At 42.6% G+C, this 20,528-nt stretch overlaps 1 protein-coding gene across 7 annotated transcripts in view; it reads left to right on the top strand.

Annotated features, from left to right (window-relative positions):
* SOX5 (SRY-box transcription factor 5) overlaps positions 1-20,528 on the top strand; it is a 580,304-nt gene that overhangs the window by 203,287 nt on the left and 356,489 nt on the right. For 4 of the 7 annotated variants that reach the window (XM_033161792.1, XM_033161790.1, XM_033161786.1 and 1 more), the window contains exon 1: positions 948-1,299. The exons of 1 other annotated variant lie outside the window; for it this stretch is intronic. Coding sequence is in view for 5 of the 6 variants with exons in the window: in XM_033161790.1 (XP_033017681.1) it covers positions 1,262-1,299 (38 nt within the window). In the remaining variant the exon portion in view is untranslated. Of the gene's footprint in view, positions 1-945; positions 1,300-20,528 lie in introns of those variants that run through there. 2 more of the 7 variants (XM_033161791.1, XM_033161788.1) reach the window with 2 other exon arrangements.

The following is a 20,528-nucleotide window of genomic DNA, read 5'->3' as shown; positions in this document are numbered from 1 at the left end:
GTGATGGGTGTCAGACTTGCCTATTAGATAATTGTGGTCAACAGAATCTGGCAGATATTTTAATATAATAATAATAATAATAATAATAATAATAATAATAATAATAATAATAATGGTGCAAACGCACACTCACATCTTCACTGCCTGTCTGTGCTAAGTAACAGCTACGTAGACCTATAAATTAAGACACATATTGAATATAACAAATTTCAGCGCACTTTTCAGGTACCGATCCTCTCCCTCCGACTTCATATTTGAGGAGTTGAGGGTTGACTAGCAGAAATTTGCTAAGGACTCCTTCAGTATGTGGTGGTTGTGTTGTGCGTGTGTTGTTGTTGTGCAACAGAGATGCTCACAGGGAAAGAGAAACAGGGAGAGGGACTTTTGCAACTGATTTCTCCCCTCTTAAAAGATTAAGCGAATAGGGAGGGGGAAATGATCTTTAGTGGCGGAATTAGATATTGGGATTTTCAAAGTGTGTGTCCGTCCACATCAAGATAGGGAAAACATAATTTGGCCACGCTGGGGGAATATCCTAGACGGGGAAATCGCTTAGGATTTGCGTGTGTTTGTGTGTGTAACACGTGCGTTTCTATTTATAATTGCATTTCTGCTAGAATAAGTGTTGCAAGTGTGCATATTCCACACCTCCTCATTCCCAGTACCGCCCCCCCCCCCCCGTCCTGAGCACATTGGGGAAAGCGAGGCTGGAAGTGGGGGTTGCTATTTTATTTTGCGAGCACAATTTTTTGGTTTTGAAATTGGCACGATCCTGCATGAAGCTTTCAGATGTGTGTGTGTGTGTGTGTGTCACAGACAGTGGTGGTTGCGGGTGTGCGTGGCTGTTGGAGAAGAGGATGAAAGGAGCTGACTTTGCAAGGGGTGGAGGGCGGGGGGCTGTGACAAGGAGAGGGGCAATAAAGGCAAAAGCGGACAGGCACCCCTGAGGTTGGCGGAGGCTGCTGCCTGCTTGTCAGACCCCAGCCATGTGGCGCGGCGGTGGGGGGAGCTTGCTCAACGCTGTCTCCTTCAGCTAAAGTGCGCTACCCCTTTAAGAGACTGGTCAAGGAGTCCCTAGCTCACAGAGGGAGAGCGAGAGAGAGCGCGCGAGAGAGAGAGAGAGGAGAGAGAGAGAGCGAGAGAGAAAAATCAATCGGTTTAGGAGGTTTGGATTCACTTGACAGGTTCAGTTGGAGGCGATCATAGCTGGCTACTGTGACAAAGGGGAAAAAAATTGTGCTTTTTTATTTCCCCCTTCAGCATGCTCACTGACCCCGATTTACCCCAGGAGTTTGAAAGGTGAGTCCAGGAGATCAGTGTGTGTTTCTGTATATATTTATAATATATCTGCTTTGCATGCATTCGCTGCTGGGGTGTGTGTGCGTGCGCGCGTTTAAATATTATGATGATGATTTGAGATCTTTCCAATGTTGTTAAAGTGCAACTTTCCCTGTATGCGCGTCTATATATATATTTATATATATATAATCCGGAGTAGTAAAACAAACAAACAACCATGCACTTTATCTCCCTCCCAGCATGCAGTAATGTCAGATTACTCCAGATCTATGTTTGCTGTTTGCTATTTTTCCCCTCTGTCTCTCTTCTCCAAACGCGCACCATTTCCATCTCCTGAACTAGATTGAAAGGGATCACCCAAAGTCCTGTAACCTACTTCGACAGCGATGCCTTTCGGATTTTGTTTAGCTCCCTGCTAGAGATTTGAATGAACATCATCATGACTGTATATCTCTGTCTTTGCTCCGCCGCCGCCCCTCTTTCTGTTCTCTCCCCCCCCCCCGCAACCCCGCCGCTCCCGGCTCCTTCTTCTGAATTAATCTACTAGATAATGAGAAGCAACAATGTCTTAGAAGACATTTTTTTTTTTGGTCTTTATTTAAAAGGGAAGGGAGGGAAATTAAATCTTTCTTGCCTTTTTGGAGAGAGCGCTTCCTGGAATGAATGGAAGAACTAGCGAGGCTTTAAACTTTCAATTTGATCCTTCCATTAAAAAAAAAAAGTTTCTAGGAAGCACATGACTCCCCCTCCCTCCCTTTGGTAGTGGTGGTTGATCTAACAGGATTGTCTGTTTGGAGGCAAGTTAACATCATCCCAAGCTTGAGCAAGCAAAATAATCAACCAAAACACAGAAAAGTGTGTTTGGGAAGCGGAGAGAGTGGAGTGGAGCAGTTCATTCTGAATTTATCAGTACCTCTTTTTGACTGTGTGTCAAAACCTGCTCTTTTGATTTATGACCTGTTTGCCTTGCCACCCTCTTCCCCTGTACCTCTACCACCCACTTGCCAAAGTTTAGAAGTCCTTAAGATCCTAGCTGTTCATGAGGTCTAGATCCCAAGTCTCCTCCTCCTCCTCCCAAACATTGTTCGGTTCACATAAATCTTGACTTTTGCTAACTATGTTTGAAGATTAACTCTCAACCACTTGTGCACTGTACTTCGGAAGAACCAAGATCCTCCCACTCTGGCTACATCCCCATCCCACTTTCCCCCCTGTATTTTTAAGCTTGTAAATAGCCCATGTTTGGCTATGAGGAGGAATTCAAAGCCTTTGCATTTCTAAGTCGGTCTCTATAAAGAAAAATGAAAAGGCTTTAAATTGTCAGAGCGCACGTTTCCCAGCTTCCCCTCCCCACGGTTCATGGAAGCTACATTCTGCATAAACATTTGGTTGCATCTGACTATGTAATACAAGCTAGGTGATAGACCAGCTGGTTAAAAAATATGGTAAGCCAAGCTGTTCAGCTTTCAGATTGCTGAATTTGATAGTAAAAGGCACAGGGAAGAAAATATCCGTCAAACATCTTAAGAGGGCAGAGAAGTTGCAAAGAATACTAGATTTCCAGAGAACAAACTAGCTAGGGGTGTATGTGTACAGATACACGTATGCATATCTGTGTGTACACTGATGTGTGTACACCTATATAGCTTTATATACCAGTATAAAGCAACTGAAATTGGTAAAGGGGTGGTGGTTGTTCTGAAAACTCCTACTGTATTTCGTAACTCTAACCCTTGACAGAAAACACTTTGGGCTGGCACTTCTGAATGCCTTCCAAGGTTTTATTTGATCCAATTAATTTCTCTCCTTTGTTTAAAATCGCTGACATTTCCAAACCCCCCTCCCCCATTTCATAATATTGTGATACGGACATACCTGCGAGAACTTAACTGTTTATCTTAGTAAAAATCCTAGGTTAACTTGGCAAAAAAATGGTTTCTTTTTTCATTCGGGGAGGGGAAGAACTCAAGAGGTTTGAAGCTATTCTGCATGGCATGTCCCATAGCAACATGCTTACAAATATATAAAGTATTTTTGTTTTGTTTTGTTTTGCTATCTCTGTGTAACTTTTCCTGTGAGCTGAATAGGTCAGATGGCAGGAATACAAACAGTATGTTCTCTCTTCCTATGTCCTAAAGAGCTCGCTTTCATTTTCATTTTGAAACTCAACTTTTGAGTTGATTGCTCTCTTTCTTTCTCATCTCTCTGATGAGGTGTGTGTTCAGAGTTTTACCTCTCGTTTTGTTTGTTTGTTTGAAGGCGGGAGAAGAACCGGTTAAAAATAATCCATATGTTATTAGCCTGAGCAGACATGTAGCTATCAAGGTATATAGACAGAAATGGGTTAAATTGGGGGTGGGGGGCTGAATGAAACCTTACCATACAATTCTTTTTATTACCATTTTCCATCTGTGGTTTTAGCTGGTAATACAAACCAATATCTCTGTTAATCATTACCATTTGTTTACATTTGCTGCGTTTGACTGTAGTTACACACGCATGGAGATCTGTACAGGTTGTGGGAGTTATTCACAACACAACATGCACAATTCACATGAAAATTCGGGTTGCGTAGATAGAGGACGTTCTTGCAATCTGTCCATCCCACACACACAAACACCCCGGCCCTCTCGGAGCCTAATGTTGTTTGTGCATTTTGCTGAAATCAGTGTTCTCACCTGTCAGACCCGAACTACATTGTTACTAATGCTTACAAGGCCCATTCTGCACAGGCCCGGGGGGGGGTGGTTTACAAGGAGACATTGATTTTATGATCCAGGCATTTTGGGTGGTAGTCCAGTTTCTCAGTCGCCAAGTTTTTCTCAGGAAGAGAGGTATCCCCCCCCTTTCCCCTCACTGCCTTTCTATCACATTGATTTATTCTGAAACTTCCATAACTTCCTTTACATCTTGTGGGGAAGCAGTTGTCCTCTCATGGAAAGGGAGTTGATCCAGTTTCTCCTTTGCTTTGCTTGTTTCGTTCCCCTCCCCTTGCCCTTAACTTTGGTAACACAGAAGCCTAGAAAGAAAAGTGTCCAATGTATACTCGAGAAAGACTGGGATGAATCTGTACCCTATTATCCTCATTGATGAATTAGCTGTTGTTCCAAACTCGGGACAGGTTTAGGCATGCACACAGAGAGATTGTTCATCCATTTCTGTTGTTATGTTGTTATTTTAAATCGAGAAGGGGTTCTACCAAAACTTGAAAGGCACTCCAGACAGCTGAAATGTCGAGTGCAAAAGGTGCTGAGGGAACAAGCTTTCTGTTTTCTCTGGAATTATTAAGTGGTGGGTTTTGATGAGGTACTATGTGACTGCCCAATTTTATTCTAGGATGTGCATTAAATAAATAAATAAACACCACCAAGATTTAATTTTCTTGTTTTTTTTTCAAAATAGAGACACAGCTTATGTTAGGTACCAAAAAGGCAAGTCAAGGTGAAGTTATGACTTACTCAAGCAGTTGATAGGAGGGACCTGTAACTTCAGCATTAGGGACGTTGCTGTGAAATTTTACAAGAACAATTAAGAGCTCAGAGACGCCTGGCATAAACGCGGAATGTCTTCATAAAAACCTTGTCAGTGAAAAACAAAAGGGGCTGCTTGACAACGTTCATGGTGTGTGGGATGCTTTTTCAAACCTAAAGTAACTGGCGTATGTTGTCATGATTTCTCTGTAGACCCAAAGAATAGGCACCGGAAGACGGAGATGGGCACATGGACTCACGAGGCTTCAAAGTGAAGGGCGGGTTGTACTCTTGATAAAGAACAGGAGAGGGGGAAAGGAAGGGATTCTTCATGTAAAATATTTATTGGCTCACTTGCTCTAAAAAAATAATAATAATTACGGGGGGATCCTAAATCAGCAGCTGACAAGGAAAGTTCAAGGTGGTGTTTTTTTTTTTTTTAGTAGTCTAGTGGCAGTAATATATTTGTGAATTTGTGTTTTCTTGTCATCTTTGTCCCTGCTGAATTTGTTTTAGTGTTCCTTCAGTGCCACTGAATGACAAATCCTTTCCCTGCCTATATGACAGTTTTGTCTTAGGCTAAAGTTTCTTCTCAGAAGAGATGCACTGCCCCACGCTTGGCTCCTGTTTTGGTTTTTTTCGGATGTGGAAAAACTGACAGCTTCCATCACTGGGATGGGTCAGAATGGTATTCCACAATGCCCTTCCAGAGTGAATGTACTACAGGGGACACACACACACCCCACTCCCCTTCAGAAGTCAAACTGACTGGTGGTACTGGTACTTGGCACATGGTGTCATTTCATCTCCATGTTCCCACCTCTCCTTGTATTTCCCTGATGCATTGATTTGTACCCATGGCCTGGGAATAACCACAAACATCCATTTTGTCCAAACAAAATCTGGCCCGCTGACGTTCTCTGCATGAAAGCAGAAGGAATAATGTGTTTTCAGTGTGTTCATTTGGCACTTATTTTCAAAGTGATTTTGCACACTTGGGTGGTTTCTCCTTTTCTTTTTTCTTTAGATCTCTAGGAAACATGCTGGCTATAACTTATCTGAGGGTTGTTGTTGTTGCTGCTGCTGCTGTCTTTAGTTTGTAGCCTGTAGATTTCAACGAACATTTCAATAGATTTGTACCTCTCTCCCCTGCTAGAATGGTGAGGCAGGGCTGGAGGCTATTTTCTGAGGGAGCGGAGAAGTGACTAATTCCATGGAAGGAGCCTTGAGCCTTTGGCTCGAGCCAAAAGCAGGATTTAAGTTGGCCAGGATTTCGGGCCGGCTGGTTTGCCATTGGCACTCGAGGGGTTAATTTGAGTAGTGACAGGGAGAGGAGTGGGTGGCCAGTCTGCTGCCCCCCTGCTGTCCTGCAATCAAGCCATGCGACTTTAAACTGTTTGCTTGTGGGGATAGTGTGTGTGTGTGTGCACACGCAAGCCTGCTACCTTGAAGAGCCCCCCCCCCAAAAAACCCTTGTTTTTCTTTTCCCTCTTGTCCAGAGACATTAAGCATAATGAATGCATGAGGTATTTACAGCGTCTTAGAGAGCTTCTAACTAGCAGCAATATCTGTGTCGGAGCCTTATTAAAAATGTGACAACCTGTCTTGTTGTTTTAGCCATGCTGCTTTTTGATAGGGATTGAATAAGTTTCTCTTGGCTCCTTCGGAAATCTATATTTTGCTTTGGATCAGGCTGCATTTATTTAGCTGGCAAGTGTGCATGGGTGTGTGTGTGTGTGTGTGTGTGTGTATCTCCTACAGACGATAAAGTGAACAAATGACAGAACGATATCACTTTGGGCAATTTATCACATTAGTTGTTTTAAATCTTATTGCAAAGCAAATATCTTCACCTACCATTTAGTTAAGTAGTGTCAGTGTTACTGACACACACAAACACACTACGATTTCTTGGGCAATAATGTCATCTTAATTGTAAAGCTCAGAAGGAATCCCTACTCCAAATACAGGTAACACTTGACACACTGTACGTTTTGATAACGCGATAATTTTAGGAGAATCTTCTCAAATAGTTTGCACCGTTTCTCTGCTCTTGCCAACAATTTTGTTTAGGGGGGGAAAGCAGAATCTTGGGGCAGGGAAAAATGCTTGAAACACACACACAAAAATGTTTTATATCATTTGGAAATGCTTCTGTATTTCCGACATTCAGAATAGGGATGAATTGGCATGTATTTAAATAATAATCTTAGGGTGATGGTAAACGAAATCAGCTTGGAGCAATTATTGGGATGAGGAGCTTGGTTAAACTCACCCTCTCCCCCCTCGTTCCTTCTGTCTGCAAATGTGCTCTTTAATTAACATGGGCTAAATTAGCTCCTTTGCTAACACCAAATAAAGTGGGTTGTGGACCAAGCTGCAGCAAAGGAATAGACTGAATGGTGTGGTTTTTGTTTTTGTGAACTTCTGCTAGATATTTTAAACATAATGCCTGATACTGGATATCAGCCCTTCTGAGTGATTTGAGTGAGATGTTTGCTTCCTAAAGGCAGGAGATCAGTTCAGGGTTGAATTCAATTTTTAGCTCTCTCTCACTTTATTTTTATTTTTATTTGTTGTCTCTCCGTTGAAACTGCCTATTCCAAAATCCATTTTGTCTGGCTCCCTTCTGCTCTGGATATCGTGCACTGTCTAATCCAAGACAACCACTAGGGGGGTATTTGTGAACAGATACCGTACCTTCCGTTCCTGAGAATAGCCATCTCTCCTCGGCACTACTCTTACTCCTGACCTTTGGTAGGTGGATAAGATTTTGCAGCCGAAAAGTTTTGCCCAAACCAGCGTATCTTTATTGCACAATAGACTTGTTCACAGAGGAGCCGACAGGAGGGAAGACCCGTTTCCTAGATGTCGACGGCCAAGTTTTTCTTTTGCAAAGGATGTGCTGAAAATCCATAAAGCGAGGAATCGTGGTGTTAAAACAGGGATTTATATGGGAGTGTGTTTCTCCAGTGGGTGAGGGGGGGGGGGGGTAGTAGAGGATTAAGACGTGAAGATTGAACCCAGCTCCCACAACTGCCACAAACATCAGAGCTTAATCTGTTGGGATTTGGTCATGAAACTTGTTGACAGTTTTTGTCTGTTGTTTGTTTTTCTAGTGTGCTTGACATTTCCTGGCTACCATGTCCTTTGGCCACCGTTCTTGTTAACTCATTTATGGAGTGGGTATAATAATTATAACAGGCAAGGCATGGCCGCAAGTGCATTGCGTTAGCAGAGGCTGGTAATTTACACCTTGGAAATCAGCATTGCACCTGCTCAAGGGGGAGAAATTGCTGGCATCCCAGTCCGATAGATCTGTGTAGCTGCAGTGGTGCACTGAGTGGTCTGTGCTGGCAGGGCCACAGAATCAGGCCGCGTGTGCAAAAGCTGCATGGAAGAATAGCATCTTTTTGCTTCAACCCCATTCTTTTTTTTTTTAATTTTTCCGACAGTATCCTCACAAATTAGTACGTACCCGAAGGCCAGCTCCAAAAATATCATGGAAAACGTATTTTATAAAACACTCGGTGCCTGATATAGGGGCAGAATGCAGCCAAAACGAAACACTTCAAAGCCCAATTGATTTCACTGGGGAATTAGCACATTCTCTCTTTTTTTAAAAATCCCTCTTCCCTCCAGTTGAAATCGATGAGACTTGGCTGGATCATTCCTGGGTGCTAGCAAATCACATCAGTACGAGTCACATTAATAATCTCAGTTTAAACCATGTTCAGAAATTATATCTAGATTTGTTTTTCACTTGGTATAAACTGTGTAGCAGAGGTCTGCATTGCTCTTGGAGGTAGTTTGTTAAAGGTCTCCACTGACCTTTTAAAAAAATAAACTGGCATCTCAAATACAAATAAAGTGCTATCAGCTTCGGTTTCTTTTTTTTACATTCCACGTTGTTCCAGAGCCGCTCTTCTGTAACTGGGAAACTTTTCTGTTTCCGTTGTCTGACAGGCACTATCCCTGCCGTTCCAGTCACAATAAATGCTGTACCTTAGGAAATGTTTTGCTTAAAGGACGATGTCTCTTAAGAGGAAGGTGAAAGGATTAAGCGACAGCCTTGGACCCAGGATTTCCTCAATTATACTGACACACATACCTTAAAGTGCTACCTCGGATTTATGAAACCCATCAAGGGGGGGGGGGAATTGTTGTGACCTAGTACACCGGGATGTGGAGCGGGGCAGCTGCCTCTGCAGCGGCCAAAAAAAATGTATTTAGAATACAGCGTTGTCGAATCATTCCCCAATTCCAGCCATATTGCACACTGGTTGTATGCCCGAAGCAACTTCTTGCGCAGGATATCTAGAGGTCCTTTTGCCAGAATAATAGTAGCATATTTCCACAAATGTTGTAGTCTTTGTTTGGCTCTCAACACCCATGTGTTCTGCTCATCATTTTGTCCGAGCCATTTGGTGAAATTATTCTTTCAGAGGACCAGGTTCGTTTTCACAGAACTAAAGATGACAGGTGTTGATACTGTTGATAATTATAACAAACTTGACGAAATACTCCTTGGTTTTTTTAAAAAATCCTGTCCCCCCCCCTCCACCGCAAGCATCAAATCTTTATACAACCATCATTCTTCTGTTAAAGGGGTACTTTATATTAAATTTCACGAGATGCATCAATGTGTCGTTGGTGTTCCTGTGTTATTGTTTTTTTAAAGTGATTTTCACTCTTCGTGGTGTTGCGAAATGCTACATTGCTTTACATTTAAGTTTTGTTGAGGATTACATTCCTTCTATTAACCTGGGTTGTGTTGACGCGAACGCACTAAAGGATCCATCCTTTCTTTGATGGAAATCTTCTAATTCTGAAATCTTGCAAAGTCCCTAACAGAATGGTGCTTGCCTCATGTTGAGTAGGACCATAATTCATGTACCGCTTCTGCGCTTCTCATATACATCTCATTGCCTGCTATGGAAACAGGATGCAGCACTAAGAGGGTTGTTGTTGTTGTTTCGGTTTCATTTTATATTTTCTCTTTTTTAATATATTGTTATTTTATGTTGCGAACCACCCTGAGATATATGGGCATAGGGTGGTATGCAATTTTAATAAATATTACTAATAATGATAATAATAGCTCAGGGGCTATTTCGTTTGTCTGGGGTAATAAAGCTTCTGCGTGCATTTAGATGACAGCCTGATCCACAGTTCTAATGAGTGGGTGTACTTCAGAACCATTTTAGTATAGTGAGCAGAATGTTTGACTTAGAGTGGGGAGATTGGTTCAAGTCCAAAGACTCATTCATTGGCCCTTGACCAAAATGCCCTATCTCATTCTCAAGCGAAGAAGGCATATTGCTAAGGATGGGTGAGTGAATGAGGATATTTCCAATCCATTTCAGTTTCACAGCTTTTTGGCCATAATTCTGTTCTTGTTTCCATATTAATCTGTGGGTTGTTGTTTTGTTTTTTTGTTTTTTTGCATATATATATAAAATCCTCTTAAAACATCTCTGCGTGTGCGTTTTCGCCTCAAACATATTTAGATGTGTGTTTGCTTTAAAATATATATATTTAAATGTGTACTCTAAGTTTAAGCTGTCAATAACTGGTTCTCCAGCATTTGGCGAACAGGGGGAAAACTACTAGAATGTGAAACTGCAAGAGATGGAAATCAAAACATTTCATGTAGGAAATAAGGAAGATACTTGCATAATGTTTTCATCCGACTCAGTGATGACCATTAGCTTAGATTGCTTTAAAAAGGGACCAGACAAAATTCATGGATGATATATATATACATCTGTGAATAAGGGTCCTCCTCCCCCCCCCCCATGACTGCTTAATGGGATCTCTGACTATCAGATTCTACGTTAAAATGAGAGGGAATGCCTGCTGGCCTCATGTTCTGTGGGCATTGCAGAAGATCTGGCTAGCCACCTCTGGCAACAGAAATGCTGGACTAAATCAACCTGGGGCCTGATCCAGCAGGGCTCTTATTGCAAACCATTTTGCACACTAAATAGTGCAAGATATTTAAAAAAGCAAGATAATCTCACTGTAAGATGTAAGCTGATGACAATTTCAAGCTGTTGATTTCAATGGGATTTTGTCCAAACTGTTTGACATAACTTGGCTTTAATGTGATTTTCTAGGCCCCAGGATCATTATCTCTGCTTAGGTAGGGACACTCTGTCATTTTTTGTTTTCTCTCAGTTTCTCGTCCCCCCTGCCCCAATCTTCAACTCAGTTTACCCTATTAGTTCATCAGTCTGCAATTTTTAATTTTTTTTAAAGAACTCAGGAAAATTCATCACCATTTTTGTGCATGTTTTTAGTCCCAATAAACGCTTTTTTGTAAGCAATTTTCCACAATATAATGCATTTTATGTTATTTAACTAGTATATGCATTTTTACATGCACTTTCCTCAAACACATGCATTTTATTTTATTTTTCGGAGATCTGCACCACAAAATTCTGAGAAGGGCAAATTGTGAGGGACGGCTGTGTTTCATATTTTATATTAAGAAGTGCTATAAGGCAGGTTCACGTTAAACGTGAACCAAACAAAATTTCCCCCAGCCTTCCCTCTCCCTAAATATACTTGTTGAACATTTTGTATCCTCGGCAAAGTGTTAAATTTCCTCTTGTAAAGCAGAATATGCCATATTGTTCTTTTCCTCCCGGTAACCAATCTAGCACCTAGTGTGGTTGCAAATGTCAATTTCTTGGTCGATAGGGAGAAGATAAAGAGGCTGTGTACCGTCCTGCTGTTGTGAGCAGCAAAAAGGGTCTCGCGCCCCATAGGGCAACGATAATGTGGCTACTGGCAAATTGGGGCTAATTGTCAGTGGCAACTAGAAGCACTGCTTTCAGAAAGTTGCTAACTTCATGCCGGCGATACGGTGTGCAATAAAGAGGCTGCGTGTTTCCGTGTCACTCCCTAATAGTGTTAAGCTGAAGTGCATTGCTTATTTAACTGTTTCATAATAGTTTCATCCTTTCCACTCTGAGACGTCAAAGATAGCCAGAGTTTCATTGAATCATAAAATTGTAGAGCTGGAAAGGGGGGACCCCAAGGGCCGTCAAGTCCAACCCCCTGCAATGCAGGAATTATGCATGGATAAGTTTCATTCAGAGAAGTACAAAATCTGTTGGAACAAGGACAAAAGAAGCTGCCTTATACTAAGTCAGAGCACTGGTCCATATAGCTCAATACTGCCTGCACTGACTGCCAGGGGCTCTCCAAGGTTTCGGGCAGGAGTCCCACCATCCTTACCAGATTTGCTGGGGATTGAACTCAGAGCCTTCTGCATGTGAAACCAAAGCCCCAGCGGAGGCTGCTCCATTCGGATGAATGGGGCACTACCCCACCCGACTCAGCCCGCTCTCAGCCAGCTCCCTACGTACTTTCCCACTTAAAACCCAGGGCCTGTGAATTTTTCAGATTATTTAAAGAAATATTGTAATATGATAAATTCGCGAGCAGGATTTGAACTATGAGCAGCAGAAGGAATGAAATATTATTGTATTGTGCTGTTGTTGTGATATCAGAGAGAAGATAAGGTGCAGCAAGGGGGGAATGATTTTTTTTTTTAAAAAAAAAACTACCGTGAAAAACGAGCTGTGAAGTCGATAAAACAAAAGAAAAATTCATTATGTATTGAAGTATATATGTGATTTTTTAAAAAAAGAATTTAATAATATTAAATGGGGGGACGGGACAGTCCATGGGATGGTCCTGCCTGTTAGCTTCCTCCTCCCTAAGTCTCACCCCTTTGTAGAACTGAGCAGGGAGGGGACAAAAGTAGAATTAGTTGGCTTTGGCCGCACCTACTGTTGGTCTCCCTGCCTTCCACCCTTCCACTGCAGCGCCCCCAAAGTCCTTCCTCCAAAGGTTAGCTGGTTCCAATCACTCCACTAGTCTGAGAGGTGTGGACATGTCAGAATCCCCAAGATTGATTTCCTCAAGCACCCCAGTGTCAAGACTATTTGTCCCTGTAGCCCAGTATGGTCTACAATGACTAACAGCATCTCTCCTGAGTCTCTGGCAGAGATCTCTCCCATGGCCTACTCTTCTTTAAACTGAGGATGTTGGGGGACCAAATCTGGGACCTTCTGCATATAAAATATCTGCACAAGCACTGAGCTGTAGCTTCGAAGTTTGACGTGAAAGGTTGGGTAATCTGGATTTATGTTCAAGGTCAAGGAAGGATGGTTGTTGTTGTTGTTCTGCTCATCTGACTGGGTTGCCCCAGCCACTCTGGGCAGCTTCTAATAAATTACAAAACCACAGTAAACATTAAAAACTTCCCTATACAGAACTACATTCGGATGTCTTCTAAAAGTCAGATAGTTGTTTATTTCCTTGACATCTAATGGGAGGGCATTCCACAGGGTGGGTGCCACCACCGAGAAGGCCCTCTGCCTGGTTCCCTGTAACCTCACTTCTCGCAATGAGGGAACCACCAGAAGGCCCTCGGAGCTGGACCCCAGTGTCTGGGGCTGAACGATGGGGTGGAGATGCTCCTTCAGGTATACTGGATCAAGGCTGTTTAGGCTTTAGGTCAGTACCAACACTTTGAATTGTGCGCTCTCTCTCTCTCTCTCTCTCTCCTCTCTCCCTCTCCTCTACCTCTTGTATGTGGGTTAGCTCCTTAGATTTAAACAACTGGAACAGTGAAATAAAACTATTCTTTGCTAGACTTTCCTGAGCGGGGATCTACCAAGTGTGCATTTCTATTCCCCAACTCTTCCCAAGGCAGCAATTTAAGAAGAAAATAAAAACAACATACTGAATTAAACACATCAACCAACCTTAATATTAAGATTGTACCACATCTGTTCGAGAAACTATTATGGGACTTTGAGGAGGTGGTTCAGGCTCAGGTTTTGGGCAAGGAAGGCTGTAAGAGCATCCTCCATGCAAGCTGCTTGGGAATATGAGGACACCACCACAGCCCAGTTCACAGCATGACAGCACTGGGGAAGGGCTACAGTTCATTGGTAGAGGACATGCTTTGCATGCGAAAGGTTGTAAATTCAATCCCTGGCATCCTCAAGCAGATTTCCAGGTAGGGTCAGGGAAGACTCCTGGCTGATTCTGCATAATTCTTTGTTTCAACTGCAAAAAAAACCCAAACCCCCACCTTTTCGTCAGCACCTACAACTAGGTATGGGTTTTATGCAAACTATTTGTTAATTTTGAAAGTCATATGATGGGCTGGGATAGGGTTAAGGGAGATTTCCCACACCCCCAACATGCATTCCAATTTCCCACTCGAAATTACTCCTTTCAGGGCTGGTTTAAAGGAAGGAAACCGACGGTTGTGTTTTCTAAGATAATGCTACTTGTAACACGTATTTGAACCTTCAAAGGCTAAATAAAAATTAAGGCAATTGTAGATGTTGAAGGTGGCAGCCCTATGCCCTCTTTCCCTGAAAGTAAGCCTCACTGTGGGCATTACATCTTATAAAGTGTGTCTATGATATTTTCACCAATATGTGCATTTTCACGCACACTTTAATATATGCATTTTTTTGTACTCATTGCTCAGCTGGAGAACTGCACTGCAAAATTCAGAGAAGTGCAAATTTCAAAGGACCATATAACACCAGTCCTGAAAAATTTACATTGGCTCCCAGTACATTTCCAAGCGCAATTCAAAGTGTTGGTTGCTGACTTTTAAAGCCCCGAACAGCCTCAGCCCTGTATACCTTTGTATATACCCTGTATACAGTTGTTAATTGTGTCCGGGGAGGAGTCTGTGAAAGCAAAAGTTCAAAATAGGCATTCACACGATATGCAGCTTCTATAGTTGTAACCTGCTGCGTGCCTGAATCTCTCTGGCAGAATGAAAGCCGACTGTCACCATAGCAAGGCTAGAGTGCAAGTCTGCTTAGTTGAAGAGTTGGTTTGTTCTGGCTTGGTGGTGCTTTGCTGGAGCAAATGAGAAACACAATGTTTGTGAGGCTGCATGCAAGTTGATGGCACATGGGGCTTCTGCATGCAACTGAGTACTTGATTTGTGGGTAGGAAAGAGTCTGACCTCCGTTGAGCTCTGAGGTGTGCTTTGTGGGTGGTAATTTTGGCTGAGAAACCAAATCTGCCATCGACAGAAAGTGACTAGATGTGGGTACAGCATGGAGGTTCAAGATATACACAGGGTGGCTTAAAAAAGAAAGAAAGAAAAGGAAATGCGGGCATTAATTGCAAATTTGGCAAAATAAAAAATTCTTTCCAGTACACTGTTTCAGTGTATCTGAAGAAGTGTGCATGCACACAAAAGCTCATACCAAGAACAAACCTAGTTGGTCTCTAAGGTGCAAAGAATTTTTTATTTTGTTTTGACTATGGCAGACCAACACGGCTACCCACCTGTAACTGAAATTTGGCAAAGTTAGTTATAGAAATGTCACTGGGGGAGGGGGTGATTAATACTTCCACTTCAGTCTGCTGTTGCAATCTGACCCCTACCCCCAAGAAGACTTTCTTCTGCACTGTCAGACCACTGCTACAACCAAATTAGAAACATAAGGAACTACCTTATACAGAATCAGACCATTGGTCTATCTAGCTCAGGACAGCACCGTTTACACTGGCTGGAAGCAGTTTTCTAGGGTTTCTGGCAGGGGACATTCCCAGCATTTCTTGGAGATACTGAAGACTGAAGTGCGACATTCTGCATACAAAGCCGATGCTCTACCACTGAACTCTCTCAGCTGCACTAATAATAATAATAATAATAATAATAATAATAATAATAATACAAAACTCCAGATAGCACTGCATGAGTTGTTATACACTACTTGCCAGGCAAAAACATTCCTCTTCTCCCAGGACTTTGGCTAATTCAACCATCAATGGACATTGATTATGTATTTCGGTGTTTCTATATTTTCATCCACACTGTGTTCTCGAGTGAGGGGCAGTACAGAAATTAAATAAATAGATAGATAGATAATAAAACACTTTCTCAGGACAACCTCCCCTACTCTGCAGGGCTGTTGTGATCCTTGCAGTCAGAATTTCCCCACTATAAAATGAATAGAATAATGATGGATTTTAGTTGCATTGAGGGGCTACTTTTTTTAAAAAAAAACTTTAGTAATTAAAGAATAATATTCACCCCAAGCCCTGCGTAAATAATACCTGAATAAGAGCAAGACCTGTCTTTGCCATCTTCTGCTGTCTGCTTGTGGCACGTTTTAATGTGGATAATACAGGTTAATCTCCAGAAGGGTTAATGTGCAGAATATTCCGCACAGGTGTGTGTGGATTAGATGGCGGAACCATCTTCAGGTCTTTGATTATAAAATAGGTGCATGGGGATGAATGGGCTCAGAATGTTTGGACACTCTTTGAAAGAAAGGTCGTAATTGTGCTTTGCAAATCTACCTATCTACCTACTTTCATCTGTGGTTAGTAAAAATTTTAATGTTTCCCAGTTGCTTTGTGATCTTAAAAAAAAGCTGGGTGGGGTGGAATTAGAATAGACAGTTCCCTTTTTTAAGAGAAGCCTTCTGTCCACAGTCAGAAGATTCCAACTTGACTTCTGACCCACCAGTAAATTCAACAAGTGCTTTCTGATCCTTAGATCCTTTGCCAGACTCTAGCTGTTTCCGTGGATAGGAGTAAATTGCATTAGGAGGCCGGAATGTAAGAGGCAAGACCCAAGGTATGGGATCTGTCTAAGCCCATTTTATTAACTGTAACTCTAGGAACTTATGAACCGCACAGGGAAAAGACCCAAGTGCGGGAAATATTCAAATCCTCTATCAGGCTCCTGAGCTCGTTGTGGTAGGGTAAGCCTACCATACAGGAATGAAGGTTGGCATTAATTCCACCTCTTCCCGCCTGCCACACCTCTTCAGGTGGGGAGGGAGGTCTTCCTGATTCTCATTCCTATTGAGTGCCGCAATTGCAAGGGTTAAGCCTGGCATGGACAAACTCGGCCCTCCAGATGTTTTGGGACTACAAACCCCATTATCCCCGACCACTGGTCCTGTTAGCTAGGGATCATGGGAGTTGTAGTCCCAAAACATCTGGAGGGCCGAGTTTGCCTATGCCAGGGTTAAGCTCCAAAGTGATCCATGCCCTACTGCACGGAGCCCAGAGGCCCATGTGCAAATACTCACCATTTGTGCCAACTTCTTCCCTTTCTTGCACACGCCTGCTAAATCACCAAATGAGACCAATCAGCATAATTATCCCACTTCCACCGCTAACTGCACCTACCTAGCACTGCAGGATGGAGTAGGTGGGGGGGAAAAACCCTCCACCTCCCCTAGTCGATCACAGGAGAGGACAAGAATTCCTTCTGGGCCCCTGCTGTGATGACCACCTTATCTGCATCCCAGGAAGTTGGGCCAAGTGGCTCGACTTCAGAGAAGTGGGGTTGAGGAGGGAGGCAGGTGTCTGCTGTTCCTGCACAGCGCTGGTGCCCATCCAGGAACTGAGCTGGACACAGTTTCCTGCCTGGCTTCCATTCCCTCCCACAAACACGCTTCCTCCCAGACCCCCTTTTGGGGTTCGGACTGGGGGAGCAATACCACTTTTATGCTTTCGACTAGGTCCTGGTTTTGTCTGTTCGATCGTTGAACTTACAATGTGCCTGTGAATTGGCTTATTTTAGAAAGGCATTAAATAGAAAGATAGCCAAAGAGAGAGAGAGAGAGGAGAGAGAGAGAGAGAGAGAGAGAGAGAGATGCAAATGTTTCAAACACGATGACTATTTATTTAATTTGTTTCCCACTCAGTTGATAGCCTGTTTGACCATATGGGGTACTTCACACCTATTTAAATTTTAAAACATTACAATTTTCTTTCCCTAGTCGTAGCGCCGAGGTGAACTTAGAAGACATAATATATTCATGTTTGCGCATATATGTGTATATTTGTGTGGCTATACGGATCTCTCTTGCACACATGCCCTTGATCAGAATCCTGCCAGGGTCTCTGTCTATATCTCTGTTCTTCACATAACCGGGGGGGGGGGGGAGAGTTTATATATAGCTACAGAGATGACTCCAATTTGGCCCCAAGTGGTTCTACGCCTTTCTTTTTCTGCTTTTCGCATTATGTAATTGCAAGCATATTACATAATTTTGTACAGCATTAAAATGCGTTCGAGCCGATGGTGGCATTTCCAACAAAGAGGGCATGGCTCACTTCTTTATATGTTTTATTATGGTTCTTACTTGCATAATTGGGCTTTCTTTTATTATGCCAGGGATTATCATTATTGAGAAACTTTAGGGTTGAGGCTCTGATATTTAAGGTTCTTTTAATTATTATTTAGCCTAAATGAGTGGTAGCGGAAGTGTGCATTCTGCTGTTAAATGCTGGGTTAATCAAATATTTCTGAATGCTCAAACTCTTTTGCTCCCCCCCCCCCCGATTCGTTTTTAAAGAAGCTACCAAGCTGAAAACTTTACTTATCAATAAATGTTTCCCCAGTCAGAAAACCCAGAATCTTTTGGAGCCTCAAGTTATTTGTCTGAGTCCTAAAGAAAAGGGGGGGGGGTTGAACAGGCAGGCACGTTTACATAAGGGAAACGGAGGAATAAACTGTTCAAAGGTTGAACAGTTGATGATGAAAATCACATCTACGGGCATCCCGTTCCATGTCTTTTATCTTCTAGACTGCCCTTTGCCATATTCCCCATTTTAAGTTTCCAAGAACTGCAAATTACAGATTTCTTACAGTAGTCCAATTACAATCTCTAAAGGTCTCGCTCTGGCAAGATGAAATATAATACTTAAATTACTTAAATATGTAAAGTAGGGGGCTTTGGAATATCATTAATAATGATAGGTTCATGGATATTTACAGCTTCTGATACTCCCCGCCCCCTCCAAACTATTGCTGCTGCCTTGATGGAGGTGAATGTATAACCTCCATTGCTGCCAATGATATGAGTATGAGAAGAGAGATAGCTCCATTGGTAGAGCTTGAGACTCTCAATTTCAGGGTTGTGGGTTTGAGCCCCATATTGGGTTAAAAATATCCCTGCATTGTAGGAGGTTGGAATAGATGACCCTTGTTCTTCCTTCTGACTCTATGATTCTATGTGACAAGCCCATTTGGACCTCAGGCAGCTGAGTAGCTAGTATTAAGCCACGGGTAGGAAACCCGTGGCCCTCGGGATTTGTTGGACTATTGGCCACGTTGGCTATGGCTAGTGGAATTGGAGACCCATAACTTCTGATGGACTGTGAGCTGTGTCCCACCCATGTTCAAAGGAAGTACAGTCGTACCTCGGAAGTCAAACAGAATCCGTTCTGGAAGTCCGTTCGACTTCCGAAACGTTCGACTTCCAAAGCGCGGCTGCAGAAGCCCCATCGGGACGTTCGGCTTCCAAAAGAACATTCGAAAACTGGAACACTCACTTCCAGTTTTTGATCGTTCAGGAGCCAGAACATTCAACTCCCAAGGCATTCGGGAGCTGAGGTACGACTGTATCTCCTAATGGATTACATGAAAAACTGGCCTCCCATTCTGGAAGTTAAGGAAAATCAAATATAAAAATCAAAAGTTTAGTGAGGAGGAGTTCCTTATGAAATGCACAAGCCACCCAACCCACCGTTTTAACTAACTCATGGTTCCCTCTAAACACAGGGACTAAATGGGGCAGAACAGAAGGTGAAAAATGGGCAGCTTCTCTCTGCTCCCAGTTGTACAGAATTTGACCAATGGAGAAGGGTAATGGGAGTTGTAGTCCAATTACATCTGGATGCCCATGGGTTCCCAAGCCCTGGCCTTGGTGCCATCCTATACGGGGGGGGGGGGGGGGGGGACAGAGTTACATGTTGCATTCATAGGCACCATGATGGCTCAGGATAATTGCAGTTCAACAACTTCTGGAGGACTAACCTTGTATGCTACCCCTGCTCTGTCTATTGCATTGTATTATTATTATTAATATTATTTTTAAAAACCCCACAAACAAACAACAAAAACCTAAAACTGACAAGAACAAAATTGCCCGTAACTCAGGAAATTCTCACTTTCTGTTGGTGATACGGCTGAATGAGACTATTATTTTTATGCCTAAAGTAAAATTGGCATTAAAGAAATACACGCAAATACAAAATAAGGACATTTCTCATCTGCACATTGCACATCTTACAGGTGCACCTACAGTATTTCTAGTGTACTGCTAAAACCGTATTGTGGAATTGTGACACGTAGGTGGTTGAAAACGCATGCAATGTACATAGACTTCCCATTAAGCTGGCCTTGGTTGTGGCTCCCTGTGACATGCGCTCTCTGGCAAACCTGGACTTGTGTCTATGTAATGTGTGAACTAGCTCTTTTATGAGGCACAGGCCACCATTTATGATTGTTAGTCCTCTCCACCCACCTTAATTATACATCTGGGGGAAACTAGTGGAATATTTTCGGAGAGTTGTGACTAGCTTCATCGTTCAGCTTCAAATGCTCAATGCTCAATGCTTGTACTTGAAGACTAAGATTCAGGCACCTTCTATGAATATAAGAAGCCTGTTTTGCAATGTGCACGCATAGTCTCACAATTTATACAAACTAGATTCCAACCATTTTCTTGGTGCTCGGCTTGAGTGGCTGATAGAGGCTTTAAGTATATGAAAGAAACCACTGTCCAAGTTTATGAATGGGATCACTTTTGTTGGTATCTTGGGGGGGACCTATAGGTGTGTGCGTCTGCGTGTGTTTTAATAAAACCTTGGGTAGCCAATGACTTTTCTCCAGCTGAATAATGAAAACAGCTACCACGGCCAAAATTCTCTTCCTCCTTCGATGGCGGTCTC

This window comes from Lacerta agilis, chromosome 10 (assembly GCF_009819535.1).
Source record: "Lacerta agilis isolate rLacAgi1 chromosome 10, rLacAgi1.pri, whole genome shotgun sequence".
Classification (NCBI taxonomy): Eukaryota; Metazoa; Chordata; class Lepidosauria; order Squamata; family Lacertidae; genus Lacerta; species Lacerta agilis.
This window is presented reverse-complemented; position numbering and strand designations above follow the sequence as displayed.